Source organism: Trachypithecus francoisi, unplaced genomic scaffold (genome assembly GCF_009764315.1).
Source record: "Trachypithecus francoisi isolate TF-2019V2 unplaced genomic scaffold, Tfra_2.0 Lachesis_group5, whole genome shotgun sequence".
NCBI lineage: Eukaryota > Metazoa > Chordata > Mammalia > Primates > Cercopithecidae > Trachypithecus > Trachypithecus francoisi.
In genome coordinates this window covers 35520053-35542509 of record NW_022681470.1, presented here as the reverse complement: position 1 = coordinate 35542509, position 22457 = coordinate 35520053, and the positions used below count along the sequence as shown (strand labels likewise).

Here is a 22457-nt window from a genome sequence, read left to right as displayed (position 1 = left end):
CAGTGGGTGCATGGGTATCCACATTATCATTCTTTTGATACTTTAAATATTCTTATATTCTTCTGTATCTATGTGATGGTAAGTTTGATGTGTCAACTTGGTGAGACTATTAGTATCAGTTATTTAATCAAACCCTAATCTAGGTGTTGCCATGAAGATATTTTGTAGATGCGGTTAACATCTACAATCAGTCGATTGTACAGTAGACCTGTACAATCAGGAGGCAGAGTTTGCAGTGAGCCGAGATCCCGCCACTGCACTCCAGCCTGGGCCACAGAGTGCAACTCCATCTCCAAAAAAAAAAAAAAAAAAAAGTATTTATCTAACATATCATCACAAAGAATTTTAAAAAAATATTTTGACACTTTTGCAAAATATCAAAATTGTAGAAGGCTAGCTCTGCCACCTAGTGCCATAGAATGTTAGAACACAATTGCTCCCATGTTCTTAAGGAAAACAGGAAAGAGTTATAACTCATAATAATTGTAAACATAGTACCCTCATTTTATTCTGTCTTCTTTCATTCACAGGTGAGGAAAGTTATGTATTTATTACAAGAGTAACGAATGAACGTGGCTACAATTACCATATTCTTAGTGAAGTTTAAAGGAAACCAAAAATATCCTAAAATATACTTCTTTGACATATTTTGAGATGGCTATTCAGAGGGCCTACAGACAGAAATAGCCCTGAAAAGCTGCCTTTTGTAGAGGAGATTCGCATCTGTAGAATCTACGTTGGTGAAATGAACAGCTAGGCTTTCTCTGAGCATCCTCTCCCTTGTCTAGATCTAGGAAAGATTAACTCAACCACTCAACCATAGGCTACCCCAACTATTCTTTCTGAGGGTAGCTCTGAGATTATCTGAGATATTTCCTTGAGGTATCTGTCTTTGCTTAATATGTTTTTCTCCCTTTGCTCTCCCATAACCTGTAATTCCACCTCTCCCAGAGCTCAGGGAAACTTGGTCTCAGGACTTTGTTCTCTGGGCTCATTCATTTTCCCTGAAAATCACTTACTCTTATGCACCTCCTCCCCAAAAACTCTCCTCTCCCCAGTGAAGAAGATATTTAGGCATCAACCATTTGGCCCTGCTTTGAGTTTATGCTTTGTATGACTCCTATGCACATGTAATAAATCCGCTATGCTTTTCTCCCATTAACCTGTCTTTTGTTATATGGCTGCCAGCCTTGACCCTTCATGAAGAGCTCACTCCCCCTTTCTGCCCCTACAACTAAATTCAGAGTTGTTACAAGTTTTAATAAAATCTTGGTATCCTTTGTAGAATATCCTGTCTCACCCTTCTAATTTCCAACTACCTTTGAAATCCATACTCCATTTCTCTTGCTGTATTTATTATTGATGTCACATAATAACCGTTCAGTTAACAATGTAGCAACATCACATATACCATTCTCTTAAAAATAAGGTCTTATTCTTCACATGGTTCACTTGGGAAGTGAAGTAGTATTCTCCTACTTAATCCTTATGGCTTTCCTCATCACCTGCAGAATAGTCCAGTATTTTATAAATATCATACTTTACCGTAATCCAACCTTTGTCTACTTATTCAGTAAAACAGATCACATAATTCAGTTACTCAGAGAGTGGGAGGAAGAATATAAAAGAAAAGGCAGGAAAACAGGAAGAATAAAGAAAAAGGCAGAGAAAGTAGGCATCCAATTTTAAAAATTGACTTATATAAATGAACCTTATTTTTCCAGTATCGGTAAACAGTGAATAAAGCATCATGAATATTTATTCACTTACAAATATTTATGAATGGTTGAACTCAAAAATAAAAACACAAGTTTTTTCTTACCTTAGCAGTTTTAATATAGTGGCTCAAAACTTCTGCTCTAATTTTTAATGTTTGAGCATGAAGAATCTCTCTAACAACCCAAAAGCTTACCTGTAAATAAAAATTTTAGATAAATATCACTATGATTTTTAATTTGTAAGGTTTTTTTTGCTGTATTCTAAAAATTTTTGGCAGAATTAGGTAGGCTCTAAAATTAAACATTGTAAAAGATGCTACTTATAGCAGGTTCTTCTGTGGCTGTGTAATTCTACATGACCGTTTATTTAGATTGAGTAGAATAATAAATGAAGACTCCCAAGTAGGGTTTTCTTGGTGTAAATAAAACAAAATATCAAAAGAAAAAAAATATATCTAAGTTAACATTCTAAGATTAAAATTGCATTTCAAAAATTTTGTAATGCTTTCAAATAAAACCATCTTGATTTAAAAAATAATTAAAACTAATTTATTAGAAGGCAGATTAGATATAATATTAAAATGCTCTACTCTGAACAGTTTGCTTATTATATGATACAATATGTCCACGTAATACACTTTAATTCATGTACTATGAAAACAAAGTCAAAGCACTGTAAGTTGGTTCACTTATACAAATCTAAATACAGAATATAGTTCGAAATTATTGTGCAAAAAATAACGCCACTGCCTCATATTTCTTCACATCTTTAATGAGAAATATTTCATATTTTACTTGCAATTTTCATCTGTAAACAAATGTCATTATGTATGTATTTTACATATATTTTACAAATATATATGTAAATATAAAGTATACATATTTTACAAAGTCACCTTAATACTTGTTACTATACTTGGGCTACTAAGAGTAATAATCCTCCCCAATTCGAACAAGGTTTACTCCAAAAAAAAAAAAAAAAAGTTATGCTATGGGAATCTTAATAACCTTAGCAAATATCAACTACGAATTCAAATCTAAAGCGTATGTTCACCAATTTAATTAAATTTAACATCAGGCAAATTTTAAGACAAATATTATGGTGATTTGTTTTGTTTTGGAGTCAGAGTCTTGTTCTGTTGCCCAGGCTGGAGTGTAGTGGGGTGATCTCGGCTAACTGCAACCTCTGTCTCCCAGGCTCAACTGATTCTCCTGCCTCAGCCTCCTAAGTAGCTGAGATTACAGGTGTAAGCCACCATGCCCAGCCAATTTCTGTATTTTTTTAAGTTGAGACAGGGTTTTGCCATGTTGCCCAAGCTGGTCTCAAACTCCTGAGCTCAAGTGATCCACCAGCCTCTGCCTCCCAAAGTGCTGGGATTACAGGCCTGAGCCACTACACCTGGCCAACACAATTTGTTTTTTTGTTTTTTTTTTTAAGACGAGGTCTCAGTATGTTGCCCAAGCTGGTCTTGAACTCTTGGGCTCAAGTGATTTTCCTGTCTCAGCCTCCCAGTAGCTGGAACTACAGGCACTTGCCACTGCACCTGGCTTAGACAATTTGTCTATGGTGCTTTTAAGCATACATTCTTTGTCACTCTCTCATCCAAAGTTAGGACGTGTATCACTTCTTACTGAATCTGAGCAGGCTTGTGACTGCTTTGATGAAGAAAGTATTAGTGAAAGTGACACTAACTTCCAGGACGAGGTCATAAAAGACTATGCAGCTCCTGTCTTGATTGCTGGAACATTCTCTTGGAGAGCCCTAAGCTACTATGTAATAAATCCAGCCACCCCGAGACCCCTATACTGGAAGGCTAAGTGTACATGCTCCCCAAATGACAGTCTGTTAAAGCCAACCACATTTAAGGATGCTGACCCAGAATAACCAACACCAAGACACGGTTTCATAAAATTACTGGACTCACAAGAAAAAATATTTTTGCTATAAGCCCCTAAAATTGCTGGGTTACATATAACAAACTTTGTTTTTTTAATGTATTTCTGAATGGGAAAAAAATAAAGGATTTCCTCTAGAGATCAAAAACAAATAAGGAAATAAAAGCAAAGCAGTGGTTACAAGAGTGGGTACTGTAGCTGCCCGTGGAGGATTTCCTATCTCAGTGACATAGGGGCTTGGGACTTAACGCTCCTTCAAAGACATAATACAAGGCCTCACACCTCTCCACTCCTCCATTTCCTTTTTTTTTTTTTTTTTTGTTTGAGACGGAGTCTCGCTCTGTCGCCCAGGCTGGAGTGCAGTGGCCGGATCTCAGCTCACTGCAACCTCCGCCTCCCGGGTTCACACCATTCTCCTGCCTCAGCCTCCCGAGCAGCTGGGACTACAGGCGCCCACCACCACGCCCGGCTAGTTTTTTGTATTTTTTTAGTAGTGACGGGGTTTCACTGTGTTAGCCAGGATGGTCTTGATCTCCTGACCTCGTGATCCGCCCGTCTCGGCCTCCCAAAGTGCTGGGATTACAGGCTTGAGCCACCGCGCCCAGCCCACTCCTCCATTTCTATCTAATGCTACTCAAAGGTCTACAATCTCAGTGAAAAGGTAGACTAAAACAATTCACTTATTTTTCAATTCCCTTGATCTATAATAATGTAGGCTCTGGGTGGTCAAGGAGAAAAAAACAAAAACTCTTTCATAAGAATTTGTAGACTGGGCATGGTGGCTTATGCTTACAATCACAGTGCCTTGAAAGGCTGAGGCAGGAGGATCGCTTGAGGCCAGGAGTTCGAGACCAGCTTGGGCAACATAGTGAGACCTCATCTCCACAAAATAATCTTTTTAAATTAGTCTGGCATAGTGGTGCATGCCTGTAGTCCTAGCTCCCTGAGAGGCTGAGTCGGGAGGACTGGTTGAGCCCAAGAATTTGAGGTTGCAGTGAGCTATGACTGCACCACTGTACTCCAGTTTGGGTGACAGATAGAGGCCCTGTCTCTGAAAAAAGAAATAATTAATTAAATTTTAAAATAAGAATTTGTTAACTATAGGCTGCCTTTAACTGGATTTGGTATTTAAATTTTTACTACAGAGAAGTACAAAGATGCCCCAAGCACAACAATAAACATAAAAAACAGTCCCAGGTCTGCGAAAGCCCTGGTTATGAGCAAAAGCAAACAAAAAACCTCTTAGAATATGTATTCCCTCAATTGAGGCAGCAGCAAAATTCTCAAGGATAAAGCTTAAACAGACACGAGCTTTCAAGCCAAAGATACAAAATTCATTATGTATCTTTGAAAAAACCACTTTAAGAATGAGCACAAATAGAGAAGTAGTACCCCAAGAAGTTCCAATAATAACACAGAAACTATATTGAAAATTTATAAATTTTAAAAATAAAATAAAAATAAGAAAAGAGCATGGCTGGTGTAAAAGCATAGATTTGAAACAGATAAAACACACCTGAAGACAATCAGTGAACTGAAATGTAGATCTGAGGAAATCACTCAGAATGGAGGATAAAAACAAAGATAGAAAATATGTAAGGTAAGAGATAAGTAGGAAAGAACGTCAAGTTCCAATAAATTTTCAACAGGAATTACAGAGAAAAAAAAAACAGAGATCATGCACAGAGACAATACTTGAGAGATACTGGCTGAAAATATTCCAGAACTGATGTAAAAAGTTAAATTATTTCTTAAGGAAAAAGTATATCTTGAGGAACTGAATTTCAGATACAGTATCAAAATTTATAAACTCACATGATTGAATCTTCTTGTGAAGGCAACTGCATTTGGTGCAGAACTGTATTTTTCTTTTTTATTCCATCCACAACTTGAAAGCTCCTGGAAAATTAAGGTGAAAATTAAATATTAGTAATAGCCCAGTTTTCTTGCCAGATTAAGGCTTTCAAAACATTAAAGACAGTTTGTGTTCTTTTCTAGAATCACTTTATTTAATGGGAACATACGTAATTTTATATCCATTCAGTTAAATCACAGAAGCAAATTTGATTAGCAGGATGTAAGAGAGCACAATGACTGAAAACACAGGCAAATTTACATTCCACAGGCAGAATATTGGTGGATTCTTCTCTGAAAAGATTTGAATCCCAAGAGGAAAAGATCCACAGATGAAGATGAGCATCCCACAACATACAGTGAAGACTACTAGTTGGCAAGCTCTATTCATTCGCCCAGAGCTCCCAATCAGTTTTCTAGTATCTCACTCTTTGAGCTAACAGTCGATCACTCCAGACATTTGAAGAAACCTTTAATAAAATGGATCATGATCCCCCAAAGTGCCTGTTGACAGAATACGAAGGGCCCACAAACTTGTATAAAAAAAATTAAAATTCATTTTACACTAACCTCTAACTGAAATAAGACAGTCCTTTTAGTTATAAATGTAGGCTACAGATTACAGTGGTATTGGCAATGCATGTGACGTAGTTACCAATCAAAATCACTGATATTTTCATATCACATTACAGTTGATGCAGATACCTTACAAATATCATTTACACTCATCACTACTTCAAACTTACGGTAGTTGTTTTATTTTTTTGAGACAGGGTCTTCCTCTGTTGTCCAGACTGGAATATACTGGTAGGATTACAGTTCCCTACAACTTCGATCTCCCTGGCTCAAGCAATTCTTCCACCTCAGCCTTCCAAGCAGCTGGTGCTAAATGTGTGTACCACCATACTCGACTAATTTTGTTTTTATTTTTTGTAGAGACGGGGTCTCACTATGTTGGCCAGACTGGTTTGGAAGTCCTATGCTGAAGCAATTCTCCTGCCTCAGCCTCTCAAAGTACTGATTACAGGCATGAATCATCACACCCAGATATGGTAGTATTTAAGACTGGCCTCTAGATTTTACCGTATTAACAAAGAAGCACATGCATTGCTGTATACCAGCTTTAAAAAATATTTTGATAAGTATACTTTAATAGAACTGATTTCCTTTTAAAGAAGCGTTAGCGTTCCACAGGCTTCAGTCTGCCGGATGGGCCCAAGGTCCGAAACAGGTTAACAAACCTCTATAATACAACAATAGACAGGGAGAGAGAGGAACCACAAGAAGAAAGAAAAAGAACTCTGAGGAAGTAGAGTTAGGGCAGAAAACAGAAGAAGTCGAGTTAGGGCAGGGAACAAAGAAAACTGAGAAAAGAAGAAGCCAAAACCATATAATTATCTTTTAATATATGAAAAAAGACATTGTACCCATTAAGCCAAAACAGGAGGATATATAAAAAGAAATATTCAGAGAACAAAATAGAGCTTTCAGAAATAAAAAATGTAGGATAAATTTGAAAGTCAGTAGAAGAGTTGTGAAATAAAGGTGACTAAATCTTTTAAACAAAAAGTTAATGATAGCAGTAAAATGTTTTTATGCTAATTTGAAGACTGTAAGAGTCAACATCTGAATAACAGGAATTTTAAGAGGAAACAGAGAAAACTGATCAAAGATTCAAACACAAAACAACAACAAAAATAGCACATATAGGAAAAAAGGGATCAGAAGGCATCAGATATCTTAATAGCAGCACTGGAAGTTAAAAGACAACTGAAGCAATGCCTTCAATTTTGAAGAATTCAGTTTTCTAGAATTCTATATCCAACACGAATATCAATTAAGTTTGAAAGTAGACTACAGAAATTTTCAGACATGAACATCTCAGAGAATGTGCCTTCTATGTACCTACTCTCAGAGAACTAGTAGAGTATGTGTTCTATCATAACAAACTAGCAAACAAAGAAAAAGGAAGATATGAGACCCAGGAAACTGAAGAGCCACAATAGAAAAAAAAAAAAAAAAATACTGGGAATCCTCTGATTAACAGCAATGGGAGATTCTGCGGCAAAGCTACAAGCAGACCTTTAAGAACAAGAGTCAAGAAAGGAGCAAGAGGACAGAAATTCCAACAGACATCTGTCTCTGAAAGTGAAAAAAAAAATTCCTTATGTGTTTGGAAATATTAAGAAGAGACATTCAGTACATTCACTTCTGGCAGAAATTTAGTGATGGATACAAAGAAAACTAAAGTACGTTTTAGCTCAAAGAAAACAAAATTTGAGTAAATCATCACAGTTCAATTGTAAAGAATATAGTTAGTCAAAACTGTGATATAACTGTATGTGCAAAAGAAGGAGAAGTGAATTATATAACTGGGGAGGAGAGAACATAAGACAGTGAAATCACCTTCTATAGTAAAGAGTCAATGTATCATATTTAAAATAGAAAAATCAAGGAAAAGTAAAGATTTAGATATATTATGTAAATAATACATAATATATGATAAAACAGACATAAATTCCTCAGAGGAGAAACAGCTAAGAGATCTGGGTGGGAGTGGGGCTCCAGGATCGAGGTTGGAAAGATGAGAATAACTGAGTTAGGGTTTTGCTGTATTTTGTTCTCTTATGCAAATATTTGACTTCTTAAACATGGTACATGCATATCTTCAATAAAATCTTAACATAGAAACCAAAAAAAAACAAAAACAAAAAACGAATAGATTGAGTCAGGGGAAGACTGAGGAAATAGTTAAGATGATACTATGGTCCTTCAAGAGAAAGGTAATGTTCCCTCAACCAGGGCACTGTCAGTGGATATGGAAAAAAATGATAGTGATTCAAGACATTCTGGAGGCAGACAGGACTTCGTCAAGAATTGGACTCATGCGATGTAAGCTAAAAACGAAGTCTGCAGAAGTACTAAGACTTCAGGTTTCTTCCTTGAGCAACTGAGATGGGGAATACTGAGGGGAGATATGACAATTATTTCTACATAGTAGACAAGGAGTGACTGCTCTGGAGATAAAAACTGCCTTTTTAAATCTTAAAATTAGATCCTATCTTTCAAGCTTGAAATTTCTGAAAGAAATAATGAAATAAAAAGAATTCTATAGTAAAAATAAAAATTTCTGGATATTCAATTAGCCTAGCTATATGATCTTTTTATGTTATCTCCCTGTAAAAGAAGAAAACAATTAGTAGTAAAAATTATACTCACACAAAAAGGATATGATGACGACGATACTGAAAACATCAAACTACTAGAAACATTTTTGTTATTTCCAAAATCACAGCTTATACACACAACTACATAAAGATGTCATATTTTAGGATAAATTTCCTAAGATTAAATCCCTAAATAACTGAATCTGTTTTTAGCCAATTAGTATAATTACAAAATTTATATTAATGCTATAATCAAAGTGTCTATCAAATTAAACTTATCAAACCACTTGAAGTAGCCATTCGACAAAGAAATCAAACTCAATTATAGACCTTTACACAAAAGGCTAATTTCATTTTCCTATTGTAAGTAATGCTATAATTACAAACAATTAATATCCTTGCACCTTTTCTGACATTTCTGACCATTTCTCAAAAATATAGTCCTAAAAGAAATCACAAGGTCAAAGAGTATGAACCTTTTCAAGGCTTTGCTACCTGTCAAACTGCCCTCCTGAAACACTGAATCATTTACACTCCCATGAGAAATGAATGTAAGTTTCACAACAGTCTTATCAAAATGAGGTATTTAGTTGACCCTTGAACAACATGGGTTTGAGCTGTGTGGGTCCACTCATACACAGATTTTTTTCAAAAAATATTTTGGAAATTTTGTCTTGAAAATTTACAACAATTTGAAAAAAAACTTGCAGACAAACCGCATGGCCTGGAAATATCGAAAAATTAAGAAAAAGCTAGGGATGGCGTGAATGTATAAAATACTAGTCTATTGTATCATTTACTACCATAAAATACACACAGATGTATTATAAAAAGTTAACATTTATCAAAATTTATGCACACCAACAGACCTTACATGCTGCCATATGCAGTCCAGAGAAATGTAACAAACACAAAGGTGCAATATTAACTCATAACTGCATAAAACTAACTGTAGTACATACTGTTCTACTATAATAATTTTGTAACCACCTCGTGTTGCTCTTATAGTGAGTTCAAGTGTTCAGAGTATTCCCTTAAAACACCCTGTGATGACACTATTCATATCCACATGAGCAGTTCCTATTGCCAGTAAATTTTGTTATCATAGTAAAATGTGATCTCTCACAGTCCTCAGGTTATTTTTCATCGTGTTTACTGCAATATCCTAAACCTTGAATAACACCACAGGACCCATAAGAAGTACCACTAGAGATGCTGGAAGTGCTCCTAAGAAGCAAAGAAAAGTCATGACATTACGAGAACAAGTTGAATTGCTTGATATGTACCATAAACTGAGGTCCTGCTGCCATTTCAGTCAATACATCTTATAAACAGACTATGTAAACTTACAATATACAATACAGTACTGTAAATGTATTTTTCCTAATAACATTTTCTTTTTTCTAGCTTACTTTAAGATTATATAATACATATAACATACAAAATATGTGTTAATCAACTGTTTATGTTATCAATAAGGCTTCCAGTCAATGGTAGGCTATGAGTAGCTGAGTTTTATGTGGAAATTTTTGACTTCTGGGAGGCTGGTGTTTCTAACTCCAGAGACATGGAAGGGTAAAGTGTAGTTCTGATTATTGTTGTATTAGATAGGCTAGTGATGTAACATTGTTTCATGAATCAGTTTCAGAACTGATTCATTCTGTATCAGAAATGTTTTCTGATACAGAAACTACCATCTATTATGAGGTTCAAAAACACCTTGTCTTGTTTTCTAATTATAAGCTTCTTTAGAATGGAAGGCTTCAAATGGAATTTTAACCCAGCTGCTTCCAAAGAATTTGACTACACACCTCTCCCTCCCTCCCTCCCTCCCTCCCTTCTACCCATCAAGTCATCTTTTGTTAATTCCTCTGGTGTGGTGTTTATTAGCTCTTGAAATTTTCCAAGATCCGTATCTTGAAACTCGTAGCTCCTTACCTTCTTTGCTATATCCACAATCTCTTTCATGATTTCCTTTCAGTCACCTTCCAACAGTTTTCTTCAAATGACAAAGCATTTATTCCATTAAATTAATGATGCAGAAATGTTCTAAGAATTGGATGGACTTTCCAAAACCTCTTGGCATTTATTTGAAGAGTCAGAAAAGTATTAAAAATTTTTTTAATGTAAAAATGAAGCCACAATCCATGATACTTTTGTCTGGCTTCCTTATTTATCATGATAAATTATAATGATGAAATAGGATCAAATGGGTTGATATGTATAAAGCCTTTAGATTGGCACATAATAATCTCTGTATTAGTGTTAACTATTACTATTATTATTATTGTTACTATTAAGACATCTGTCTTCAGGATTGGAAGGACTTTTAAAACATAGTAGATTAACTTACATAGCAAAGTATACGTACTGGCTACCTTAAACAAATAAACAAAAAAGAGACCCATATATACACATAAAGAAGATTGGGAAGGCTGGGCACAGTGGCTCACGCCTGTAATCCTAACACTTTGGGAAGCTGAGGCGGGTGGATCACTTGAGGTCAGGAGTTCAAGACCAGCCTGACCAATATGTTGAAATCCCATCTCTACTAAAAATACAAAAATTAGCTGGGCTTGGTGGCACATGCCTGTAACCCAGCTACTTGGGAGGCTAAGGCAGGAGAATCACTTGAACCCAGGAGGTGGAGGTTGAAGATTGGGAAGATGTTTATATACATTTTCTTTGAGATTTATAGGTGATTCACAGGCCCCTCTCCACCCTTATTTTCTCTCTACTTCACATCAAACAACTTTAGTCTCAAAGCCGGGGAAATTAAGTCAACTATATATAGAAAGAGTAGTAAATACAGTTGACCCTCAAACAACTCAGGGGTTAGGGGCACTGACCCTCCAAGCAGTTGAAAACCCACATCTAATTTTAAAAATTATGCACATATAACCTCTGACTCCCCCAAAACCACTAATAGCCTACTGTTGACCAGCCTTACTGAAAACATCAACAGGTGATTAACATGTATTTTGTACGTAATATGTATAACACACTATATTCTTACAATAAAGTAAGCTAGAGAAAATAAAATGTTATTAAGAAAATCATAAGGAAGAGAATTTACTATTAAGTGGAAGTGGATAATCATTAAGGTCTTTATTATTGCATCTTCATGGTGTATAGGCTGAAGGGGTTGGTCTTGTTGTTTCAGTGGTGGCAGAGGTGAACAGAAGGCCAGAACGGCAGGCACACTTGGCATAACTTTACAAAAACATATGTAATTTAGGTCTGACTTTTTTTGCTTTTTCCATTTCTCGAAAGATGTTTCCATATGGTACCAATCTTTCTTCCGCAGTTTCCTTTAGTTTCAGTGCCCGTATCATAGAAGGGTCCATGTGGTTAAAGAAGTCAAATGCAGTCTTGAATCACTGGAACTCTTCTGCTGGACTATCTAATGTCAATTTGTTTTCTGGTGCTGCTTTTTCTACATCTTCTTCCTCATCATCTGGCACTGGTTCGAAGTGTTCATCTCCATCAAGTCATCTTTTGTTAATTCCTCTGGTGTGGTCTTTATTAGCTCTTGAATTTCTCCAAGATCCATATCTTGAAACTCTTAGCTCCCTACGTTTTTTTGGCCATATCTACAATCTCTTTCATGATTTCTTTGACTGGCTCTATCATAAAACCAGTGATTTCACATGTAACATCTAGACACAGTTTTCTCCAGCTATTTATTGTTTTGGGCTTCATGGCTTTCATGGCTTTTTCTTTAACAATGATGGCATCTTCAATAGTGCAATCCTTTTAGACTTTGATGATGTTCTATAAGGGTTTTCTTCCATATCACTGACAATCCTTTTCATAAAGTATTGTGTGTAATGAGCCTTTGGTGTTGAACTCATGGGGCTCTGGGTGGCCGGGGCATTGTTCAGAATCAAAAGAACTTTAAAAGGCAGTCCCTTACTAGCAAGGTTCTTCCTGGCTTCAGAGACAAAGCATCAATGGAACCAATCCAGAAAAGGGGTTCTCATTTTCCAGGCTTTCTTACTGCACATCCAAAGACTGGCAGCTGGTGTTTACCTTTTCCCTTCAAGACTCAGGGTTTAGCAGCTTTATAGGTAAGGGCAGTCTTGATCATAAACCCAACCGCAATTGCACAAAACAGTAGAGTTAGCCTATCCCCATCTGCCTTAAATTGTGGTGCTTGCCTTTCTTTCTTGCTAATGTATATCCTTTGTGGCATTTTTTTTTTCCAGAGTAGGGCACTTTCATCTATATTAAAAACTTGTTCGGACTGGGCGCAGTGGCTTGTAATCCCAGCACTTAAGGAGGCCGAGGCAGACGGATCATGAGGTCAGGAGTTTGAGACCAGCCTGACCAACATGGTGAAACCCCGTCTCTACTAAAAATACAAAAAAATAGCCAAGCATGGCGATGCGTGCCTGAATCCCAGCTACTTGGGAGTCTGAAGCAGGAGAATCACTTGAACCCAGGAGGTAGAGGTTGCAGGGAGCAGAGATTGCGCCACTGCACTCCAGCTTGAGCAACAGAGCAAGACTCCATCTCAAAACAACAACAACAACAAAAACTTGTTGAAGCAGATACTCATTCTCCTCAACGATTTTCTCAATGGTGTCTGGGAGCCTGTCTGCTGCTGCTTGGTAGGCAGAAGCTGCTTCTCCTGTTATGTTGACATTTTTTAAGCAAAACTTCTTTCTAAAATTATCAAACTATCCTTTGCTGGCATTAAATTCTCCAGCTTTAGATCCTTCACCTTCCTTTTAAGTTGTCATATAATGACTTTGCTTTTTCTTGAATCATATTCGAGTCTATGGGTATACTTTCTTATAGCAATCCTGGACCCATTTAAAAAGTTGCATTTTCAATACAAGATAAAAGACACAATATTTCACAAAAAGTGTGGGATTTCCATACCTGCTGGTGTATGAAAAGTGATGACTTCACAAATTTCCTTTTTGTGTTTTTTTTTTTTAAACAATGGTCCTTACATTGGATTCATTTATCTTGAAATGGCAGACAACTGCAGCTGCAGACCTCAATCTATGGTACATACCAAGCAATTCAACTCATTCTTGTAATGTCGTAACTTGTCTCTGCTTCTTAGAAGCACTTCCAGCATCATTAATGGTACTTCTTATGGGTCTCATGGTATTATCCAAGGTTTAGGACATTACACTAAATACAGTGAGAGATCACATTTTACTGTGATAATGCAATTTATTGGAGAGAGGAACTGCTCGTGTAGAGATGATTAGCATCATCATTTTCAGTAGATACACTCAACACTTGAGCTCACTGTAACAGCAACATGAGGTGGTTACAAAACTACTACACCAGAACTGTATGGACTACAGTTAATTTTATGCAGTTATGATTTAATACTGCATCTTTATGTTTGTTAATATTTCTCTTGATCACATATGGCAGAACACAAGGTCTTTGTGTGCGTAAGTCTTGATAAATATTCACTTTTCTTAATTCATTTGGATATATTTTATGGTAGTAAAAGATAAAACAGACTAGTATCTACATGTATTTTACACAGTCATGCCATCCCTTTTTGTTAATTTTTTGATATTTCTAAGCTATGTGGTAAGTTTTTTTACAAATTGCTGCAAATCTTCAAGACAAAATTTCCAAAATATTTATTGAAAAAAATCTGTGTATGAGTGGATTCTCACAGTTCAACAAGATGAAGAACAGATTTGTGGCTGCCAGGGTTAAGGGTGGTGAGGAGTAGGGGAGGAGTAATGGGATGGGTGTGACTATAAAGAGGTAGCACAGGGAGAGATATTTGTGGTGATGCAATAGTTCTGTATCTTGACTGAGGTAGTGGTTAGACAAATCTACATGTATGACAAAAATCACAGAATTATACAGACATGTATTGTAAAAATATCAATTTCCTGGTTTTGATATTATACTATAGTTATGTAAGATGTAACTGCTGAGGAAAACTGAATGAAGAGTAAGTAAATGGGACTTTTCTGGACTATTTTTGTAACTTCCTATGAGCCTCTAATTATCTCTGTACTATTTTGTTGCAAATTCTTGTAAATCTATTATCTCAAAATAAAAAGTTAAAAAATGGCAATAAAAACAAAACTACACAATGAATTATGAAGCTAAAATTACACTGGGACTCCAAGAACTAACCCACTACTTTCTTCTTAAACTTTAACATAATTTATGGTTACCTGGCATTAAAGGAATTTTGCCCTGCCCCACCTCTACCTCTCAAGAGCTGCTAAATTTATCTGTGATTAAAAAAAAAAATTGCTTTTCCCTTTGTCTTTATCTCTTTCCGTTTCAGATTCTAAGATCTTCCTCCAAGTCACGCTAGAATACAATTCAGGAAATAAATTACATCACAGGTGCCATCTTGTATATTGACAGTTCAGCCTGGTCAAGAGTTAGTCTATACCAAACTATCTCCTATGAACATCAAAAGGTTGAAGTAAACTCAGCAACTCAAAGAATGCTTTTTTCAAGGGTCTGACTTTGGAATAAAACTATTTTGTGTATACTATGTAAATAAGCCTCCATTTTAGCAAAGGCTAAATGAAATTTAGCAGCCCTGACACCCCTTAAAATTTGTTCCAATGGATTTAAATTGCAATTTTAAAATCATGTAGTAAAGACAAATCTTCCAATAGTAAATCATATATAAAGGCAATTTCTTAACAATCATTAAAAGTGTATTTGAAAGAATATTCATTGATTAATTTTAAACTATGAAACTACTAAGCCAAACTGTCACTTGTATTTATTTTGGAAGCACAGGGAGGGCAAAATCCCACAACTGATGACCACCTACCCTATGAAAGAATTACTGAATTCACAGGAGTCACAGCTTCCTTAAATCTTGTAGGTTTGTTCTGCAAAGAAATTCTTGATCTAAATTTCATCTTGTAGGTTCCAATACTCTTAAAAGGAATGTTCTAAGGGTGATGTTGTAGGGATACCTACAGATAGAAGAGAGAAAAGGCCAATATAGACTAGCATGTAGATAGAGATTGAGGAAAGAAAAGAAAAAGCGATGGAATCTGTAAATGACTGGAGGCAGGGAGGGCAATCGGGCTGGGAGATCCTAACAAAGAGAGGATAATTATTGCAGAGACATCTCTGTGCTCAAAAGAGGACAGCTTTAGAGAAATACGGTATATCCATTAGCATTCTGCGTAATATGGTTATCTACAAAGAAGTCTCAGTCACACATGAAGTGCTCACTACTATTCCTATACCTTAACCCACAAAATAAACTTTAAAACTAACTCTGAGGTATTAAGATATAAAAAAAAATCTCTTCTATTTTCTAATGTACTCACATCCTCTTTTCTCTTCCTTCCTCCCAATATGTTAAAGCTGCCCACATAATGAGATCACAGACACAGGCAGGAGCTTTCTTTTACTATCAGTGATGTCATATACACCTACACTACCAAACAGTTTTCTTCTCTACCTTCCTTAATCCTAATCTAAGCCTTACCTTACTATATATTAAAGAAGTTCATAGTGATGAATAGCAGTAATATAAACTGACAAAACAGCTGCAACTTGCTTTTAACAGAGCAATTAGTTTATTCTGGTCTATATCGCAGAACAATTTCAAGTCTACAAGTCTTCTTTGCTTTCTTCAAATCTCTCACTTTATTTATGAATTGTTTATATTTTAATTTTAAAGCAAATGATTAATTTTCATTGAAACAAGGATAGAATTATGATATTTCTGATGCTGCAACTTTGGATGTTCCAAGATTATATTATCTTGACATACACTAAAAGGTTTGCACAGAGAAGCTTTTTATATATACTGTCAGAAATATCTCAAATGTTAAATTTTTCAGAAATATTTTAATAAGATACCAGCCAGGTGTGGGGGCTACACTTGTAATCCAGCACTTTGGGAGGCTGAGGTGGGTGGATCACCTTAGGTCAGGTATTCGAGACAAGCCTGGCCAACATGGTGAAACCCTGTCTCTACTAAAAATACAAAAATTAGCCAGGTGTGGTGGTGTATGCCTGTAATCCCCGCTACTCAGGAGGCTGAGGCATGAGAATCACTTGAACCCGGGAGGCAGAGGTTGCAGTGAGCCAAGATCGCACCACCGCACTCCAGTCTGGGCGGCAGAGTAAGACTGTCTCAAAAAACAAACAAACAAACAAACAAAAAAACACCAAGAAATATTTTAATTAATAAGATTCAGAATTATCTATTATGTTCTTTCCCTCATTTAACCAACATTCTTCCTTGATCCCTAGTGATCCCAGTTATATAGAGGGACTTATTATTCTTTGTATTTAATGTCTGTTTGTTGATATAATCTAAATGACTGACTTAATGTAATAATCTGTGAGAATAAATAAAGTATAAAACTTTTTTTTTGTTTTGTTTTGTTTTTGAGACAGAGTCTCACTCCATCACCCAGGGTGGAGTGCAATGGCACAACCTCAGCTCACTGCAACCTCTACCTTCCTGGTTCAAGCGATTCTTGTGCGTCAGTCACCTGAGTAGCTGGAATTACAGGCATGCACCACCATGCCTGGCTAAGTTTTGTATTTTTAGTAGAGATGGGGTTTTTCCATGTTGGCCAGGCTGGTCTTGAACTCCTAGTCTCAAGTGATCCACCTGTTTCTGCCTTCCAATGTGCTGAGATTACAGGCGTGAGCCACCACGCTCAGCCTAAAACTTTCTTCTTTGAATGCTCTGTATGTCAGACTTTCAGGTACAGCCTGTCACCTTATGAATACTTGATACCCTCATAAAAGAGGCAAACATTACCTAATGTAATAACTACAGCACAAATTTCAAGCACAGTTGATCCCCTACTTAATACTTACTAAAAGCACCAGAGAATTGCCACTGGAAAGAAAACCAGACTGCAAACAACCTTTTTGTCATAACTTACCCTGTGCTTAGTAAAGAGAGTTCATTCTGAAGAGAAACCCTATTAGTGTAATCAATGTAGCAATGCCTTCTGAAGAAATACAAGCTTTATAGAACATCAGAGAATTTATAACAGACAAAAATATAAAACAAAAATCCTATAAATGTAATAACATGGAAAAACCTTCAGAATACAGTCCATGCTTCTGCAACATGAAAGAACTCACACTGGAGAGAAGCCCTATAAATAAATGTGTAAGAGCCTTCTAAAAGAAAACAAAGTTTCATGATCTAAGCTAGGTGTGGTGGCTCACACCTGCAATCCCAGCACTTTGGGAGGCCAAGGCAGATTACTTTAGGTGAGGAGTTTGAGACCAATCTGACCAACATGGTGAAACCCTGTCTCTACCAAAAAATAAAAAAATTAGCTGGGGTATGGTGGCATGTGCCTGTAGTCCCAGCTACTCTGGAGGCTGAAGCATGAGAATCACCTGAACCCAGGAGGCAGAGGATGCAGTGAACCGAGATCACGTCACTGCTCCCCAGGCTGGGTGACAGTGTGAGATCGTGTCTCAAAAAAAAAGAAAAGGGAAAAAGAAAGGAAAAGAGAAAGGGAAGGGAAAAGAAAATAAACCTTCATGATCAAAAGAGAAACCATATTGAGGAGAATTATGTATATAAGAAACGTGGAAAAACTTTAGTAAGTGCTAAACTTTGACTGAATACCAGATATCATACTAGAAATTAATGAAACTACAGAATCCTTTGGCAAAACTTCTGCCCTACTCAGCACTGGAAAATTCATACTAGGGAAGAAACCTGAAAACACAGTCTAAATTATGGGAAGAACAAACCTGTTTCTGTAGAAAGGATGTTATTTTATAAATGTCACATTGGGTGGGTAACAGACTTTTGTAAAAATGACTCCAAAATGATAAACAATGGAAGATCATATGCCTACAGGCTATATAGTATGAAGTTTCGAAATGGTCATCTATCAATCTCTTAATAGTAAACAGGTGAGAAGGTATTATTCTAAGGCACTAGAGATACCAGTGAATGGAATAGTCAAAGATTCCTGCCCATATGGAATTTATATTCTTGAAAGGGGATGACAAACCCAATCTGTACGTGCTTGACTTGTGACAGCCCCCCAATCTTTATCACCTATTAAGACTCCTGGGCTGGGCATGGTGGCTGACGCCTGTAATATCATCACTTTGGGAGGATCACTTGAGCCCAGGAGCTCAAGACCAGTCTGGGCAATATTGTGAGACCCTATCTCTTTAAAAACAAAAACAAAAACAAACAAAAAAAACACTTCTGTAGTTTTTATTGACATTCTTATTTATTAAAGCCTTACAACTATTAACTGCAGCTGAACTCTGAAATTACTCACTTCCAGGAATTTCTCAAAGATCTATAAAGTATTTTAAAGATCAACCAGTCTAAATACCCTTTATTTAGATTTTTTTAAAATTTCAAGATACTAGATTGTATTAGCAGCACAATTTATAAATGGCAAAGCTGAAACAAAAATACAAGTCTTCTGGCTCCTTGCTCTTATGGTTTGGCCACTAAAAAACTATCTTCTGTAATTTAAAGGGCTTTTAAATAAATTTTAAAATAAGTGAAATTAAGTAATTAAGGATTTATTGAGCACCCATTCAGAGAGCTGCGTGTTGGACACTGATTTGAAAAAGGGGGAGGGGCAGCAGCAAAATATATGGCAATTTGTCTTCAGAACTGCTTTAAACTAAAAAAGAAAAGAAGGAAAGTGAGAGAGCAACTGTGTGAAAGTAAGAGTTGCAAGGGTATAATAACAGTGGTTGAATGGAGATGATGGAACTTTTCCCCTTCTTTTTTTTTTTTTTTTTGTTGAGACGGAGTCTCGCTCTGTCGCCCAGGCTGGAGTGCAGTGGCCGGATCTCAGCTCACTGCAAGCTCCGCCTCCCGGGTTTACGCCATTCTCTCGCCTCAGCCTCCCGAGTAGCTGGGACTACAGGCGCCCGCCATCTCGCCCGGCTAATTTTTTTGTATTTTTTTAGTAGAGACGGGGTTTCACCGTGTTAGCCAGGATGGTCTCGATCTCCTGACCTCGTGATCTGCCCGTCTCGGCCTCCCAAAGTGCTGGGATTCCCCTTCTTTATAATCACTATAATTACAGTTTACAATCACAACCGTGTTACTGTATTTTCTCCCCACCACTAAGAGACTACATATCGAGAGGAAGGAGGAACAGTAAAAACCAAGGTTTTGTGTGAAAGAGATCAGTATACATAGAAGTATCCAAATTTGATCAATGCTCCTTGGGCCAGTGGGCAAATGGAATGTTTTAGGATTTCTGTAGCACCAGCATGGAAACACCAGGGCACAGTATTGAGGCCGGGGTGGAGAAGGAGCTGTCATCATATATATAACTGACTGAGCTGAGACCAATCTCAGTCCCAACAACCACAGACAGACACTAAAGAATACCCCTATTTCTTTTTTTTTTTTTTTTTTTGAGACGATGTCTGGCTCTGTCGCCCGGGCTGGAGTGCAGTGGCCGGATCTCAGCTCACTGCAAGCTCCGCCTCCCGGGTTTACGCCATTCTCCTGCCTCAGCCTCCCGAGTAGCTGGGACTACAGGCGCCCGCCACCTCGCCCGGCGAGTTTTTTGTATTTTTCTTTTTTTTTTTCTTTTTTTTTTTTTTTAGTAGAGACGGGGTTTCACCGTGTTAGCCAGAATGGTCTGGATCTCCTGACCTCGTGATCCGCCCGTCTCGGCCTCCCAAAGTGCTGGGATTACAGGCTTGAGCCACCGCGCCCGGCCAAGAATACTCCTATTTCTAGAGCCAATGAGCTGCAGCCTTGTAATATCATTTTATTCTTTCAATAAACAATCTTCAGAGTTGACAGGAGAAAAGAAGGGGAGAAAATTTAGGAGGTAATGTTAATGGGAGATACTGGAGAACAGGAGAAGAAGGATAGAGAAAGAAGTGGAAAAGTTGAATTTTAGGTTTCTCACTTGTATTAAAAATGGATGGTTCAGAGCACTCAGAGAACCTTAAAAAACATAACAAAATGTGAGTGAACATTTTTTTCTATGTAATCTGATTCCTACTAAGTAGTTTTTTAAATGACTGGTAAAGTTTAATGATAAATTCTTTTCCTTGGTAAACATATTTTGCCTTTCTTCTCTATCATTACACAAAAAACTAAAAAATAAAGTACCAAAACCTGTTTTCTTGTTCTTCAATCTGAGGTAATTTCAAGTGTGTTACAGAATTGGAGAAAAACCAGGTTTAGCATTACGTTTGCTTCAGATCTGCTTTTAAAGATGTGATTTTACTTATCCAGTATTTTACCAAAGACTAAGGACAATCTTTGTACAAAGAAAAATAATTTTTAACATTTCAGAAATAAGACAGTTTTTACAGTGAAATAAAAGACTTGGAATTTTTCTTTTATTCCCCTGAGCAATTCTGAATATATAGTACAACAGACACTGCAGGTGAGCAGATTTATTTCTGAGCAAACAACTGTATTTCTTACAGTTGCCCTATAGTTTCTTCCTCCAAGTCAAGAACAAGTATAGGTAGAACACGTTTAGCTAAATTCTGCTTGACACGCAAGAGTTGAAAATGCAGAATTCCATAAACTAGTAAGAATTACCAGGTCCTGCTTAGGAAATTAAATCAGGAGTGGGAGATATATATTATACGTAACTCAGAAATTGCCTACATTATAGAAAGCTGAGACTTGCGAGGTTCAATCACCAATCTGCAACTAAAATCACTATACCACATAGTTGGATTCAGTATCTATATTCTTCAAAATTGAAATTTACTTCATATTTTAATAAAAATAAACCATCACCTAAAATAATGTTCCATGTGGAAACACATAAAAATGAGCATTGATTTAAATAGTTTTCAGCCTGGTGTGCTGGTTCACACTGGTAATCCTAGCACTTTGGGAAGTCGTGGCGGGGGAACTGCTTGAGCCCAGGCATTCGAGACTAGCCTGGGCAATGTAGTAAGACCTTGTCTCTACCCCGCTCCCAAAAAAAAAGAAAAAAGAAAAAGAAAAAATTAGGCAGGTGTGGTGGTGCATGCCTATAGTCTTAGTTACTTGGCAGGCTGAGGTGGGAAAACCGCTTGAGCCCAGGAGATCAAGGATGCAGTGGGCCGTAATCATGCCACTGCAATCCCACCTGGGCAACACAGTGAGACTCTGTCTCAAAAAACAAAAACAAAAACAAAATACACTGAAGATCTTGTAAACGGTTTTAAAAAGTGTATGTATAGTTTTAATAAAAATTTATATACAATTACACATGAAGTAGAGACTTCAATATTGATATAATGGACAGAAACATAAAATTAATTTACTAGTTATAGACTCAGTTATAACCACTATCTTTGCATAATAGCTGAGGTTTAATTTTGATTTAACAATAAGAATTCCCTTATCCTCCAGTGAAGGTAATATTCTAATGTATACTATATAAAGAGACAGACACCATTTTCATCATTTTATGTTAATAAAGATTAATACACTAAACTGGCTGACATCATGGGTTAAACAATCTATTTTTAACTTATCAGTAGCAAGAGTTTTGACATAATAAACGGTATCTGTACAATCATTTTGGGAAACAAATTAGCAGTAGTTGATAAATTTAAAGATGCTCTATAATCCAGTGATTAATGCACTGAAGTGTATATATCAACATAGATGCTAATCAACAATGTTGAACATCAAAAGCATGCTAAAAAGACCAAAACAATAGAATACCATCTACATAAAACATTTAAAACTGCAATAGCATGTGTTAAGGGATACCTATACTTAAAGAAAAAATATAACTAAATAGACAGGAATGATATAGACCAATACTGGATGGTGGTTACCTTGGTGGGAGAATGTAGAAGGCCTTTATTAGTACTGGTTAGGTACATAGGAATTTACCTTATT

The 22457-nt window shown here is 36.6% G+C and overlaps 1 protein-coding gene across 2 annotated transcripts in view; it reads right to left on the bottom strand.

The window, feature by feature from the left end:
- The window catches only part of RALGPS2 (Ral GEF with PH domain and SH3 binding motif 2), a 187337-nt gene that overhangs the window by 103147 nt on the left and 61733 nt on the right, over window positions 1-22457 (bottom strand). For both annotated transcript variants that reach the window (XM_033200593.1, XM_033200592.1), the window contains exons 5-6: window positions 5430-5513; window positions 1823-1912 (exon numbers count right to left, since the gene is read on the bottom strand). In XM_033200593.1, coding sequence (XP_033056484.1) covers window positions 1823-1912; window positions 5430-5513 — 174 coding nt within the window. The remainder of the gene's footprint in view (window positions 1-1822; window positions 1913-5429; window positions 5514-22457) is intronic.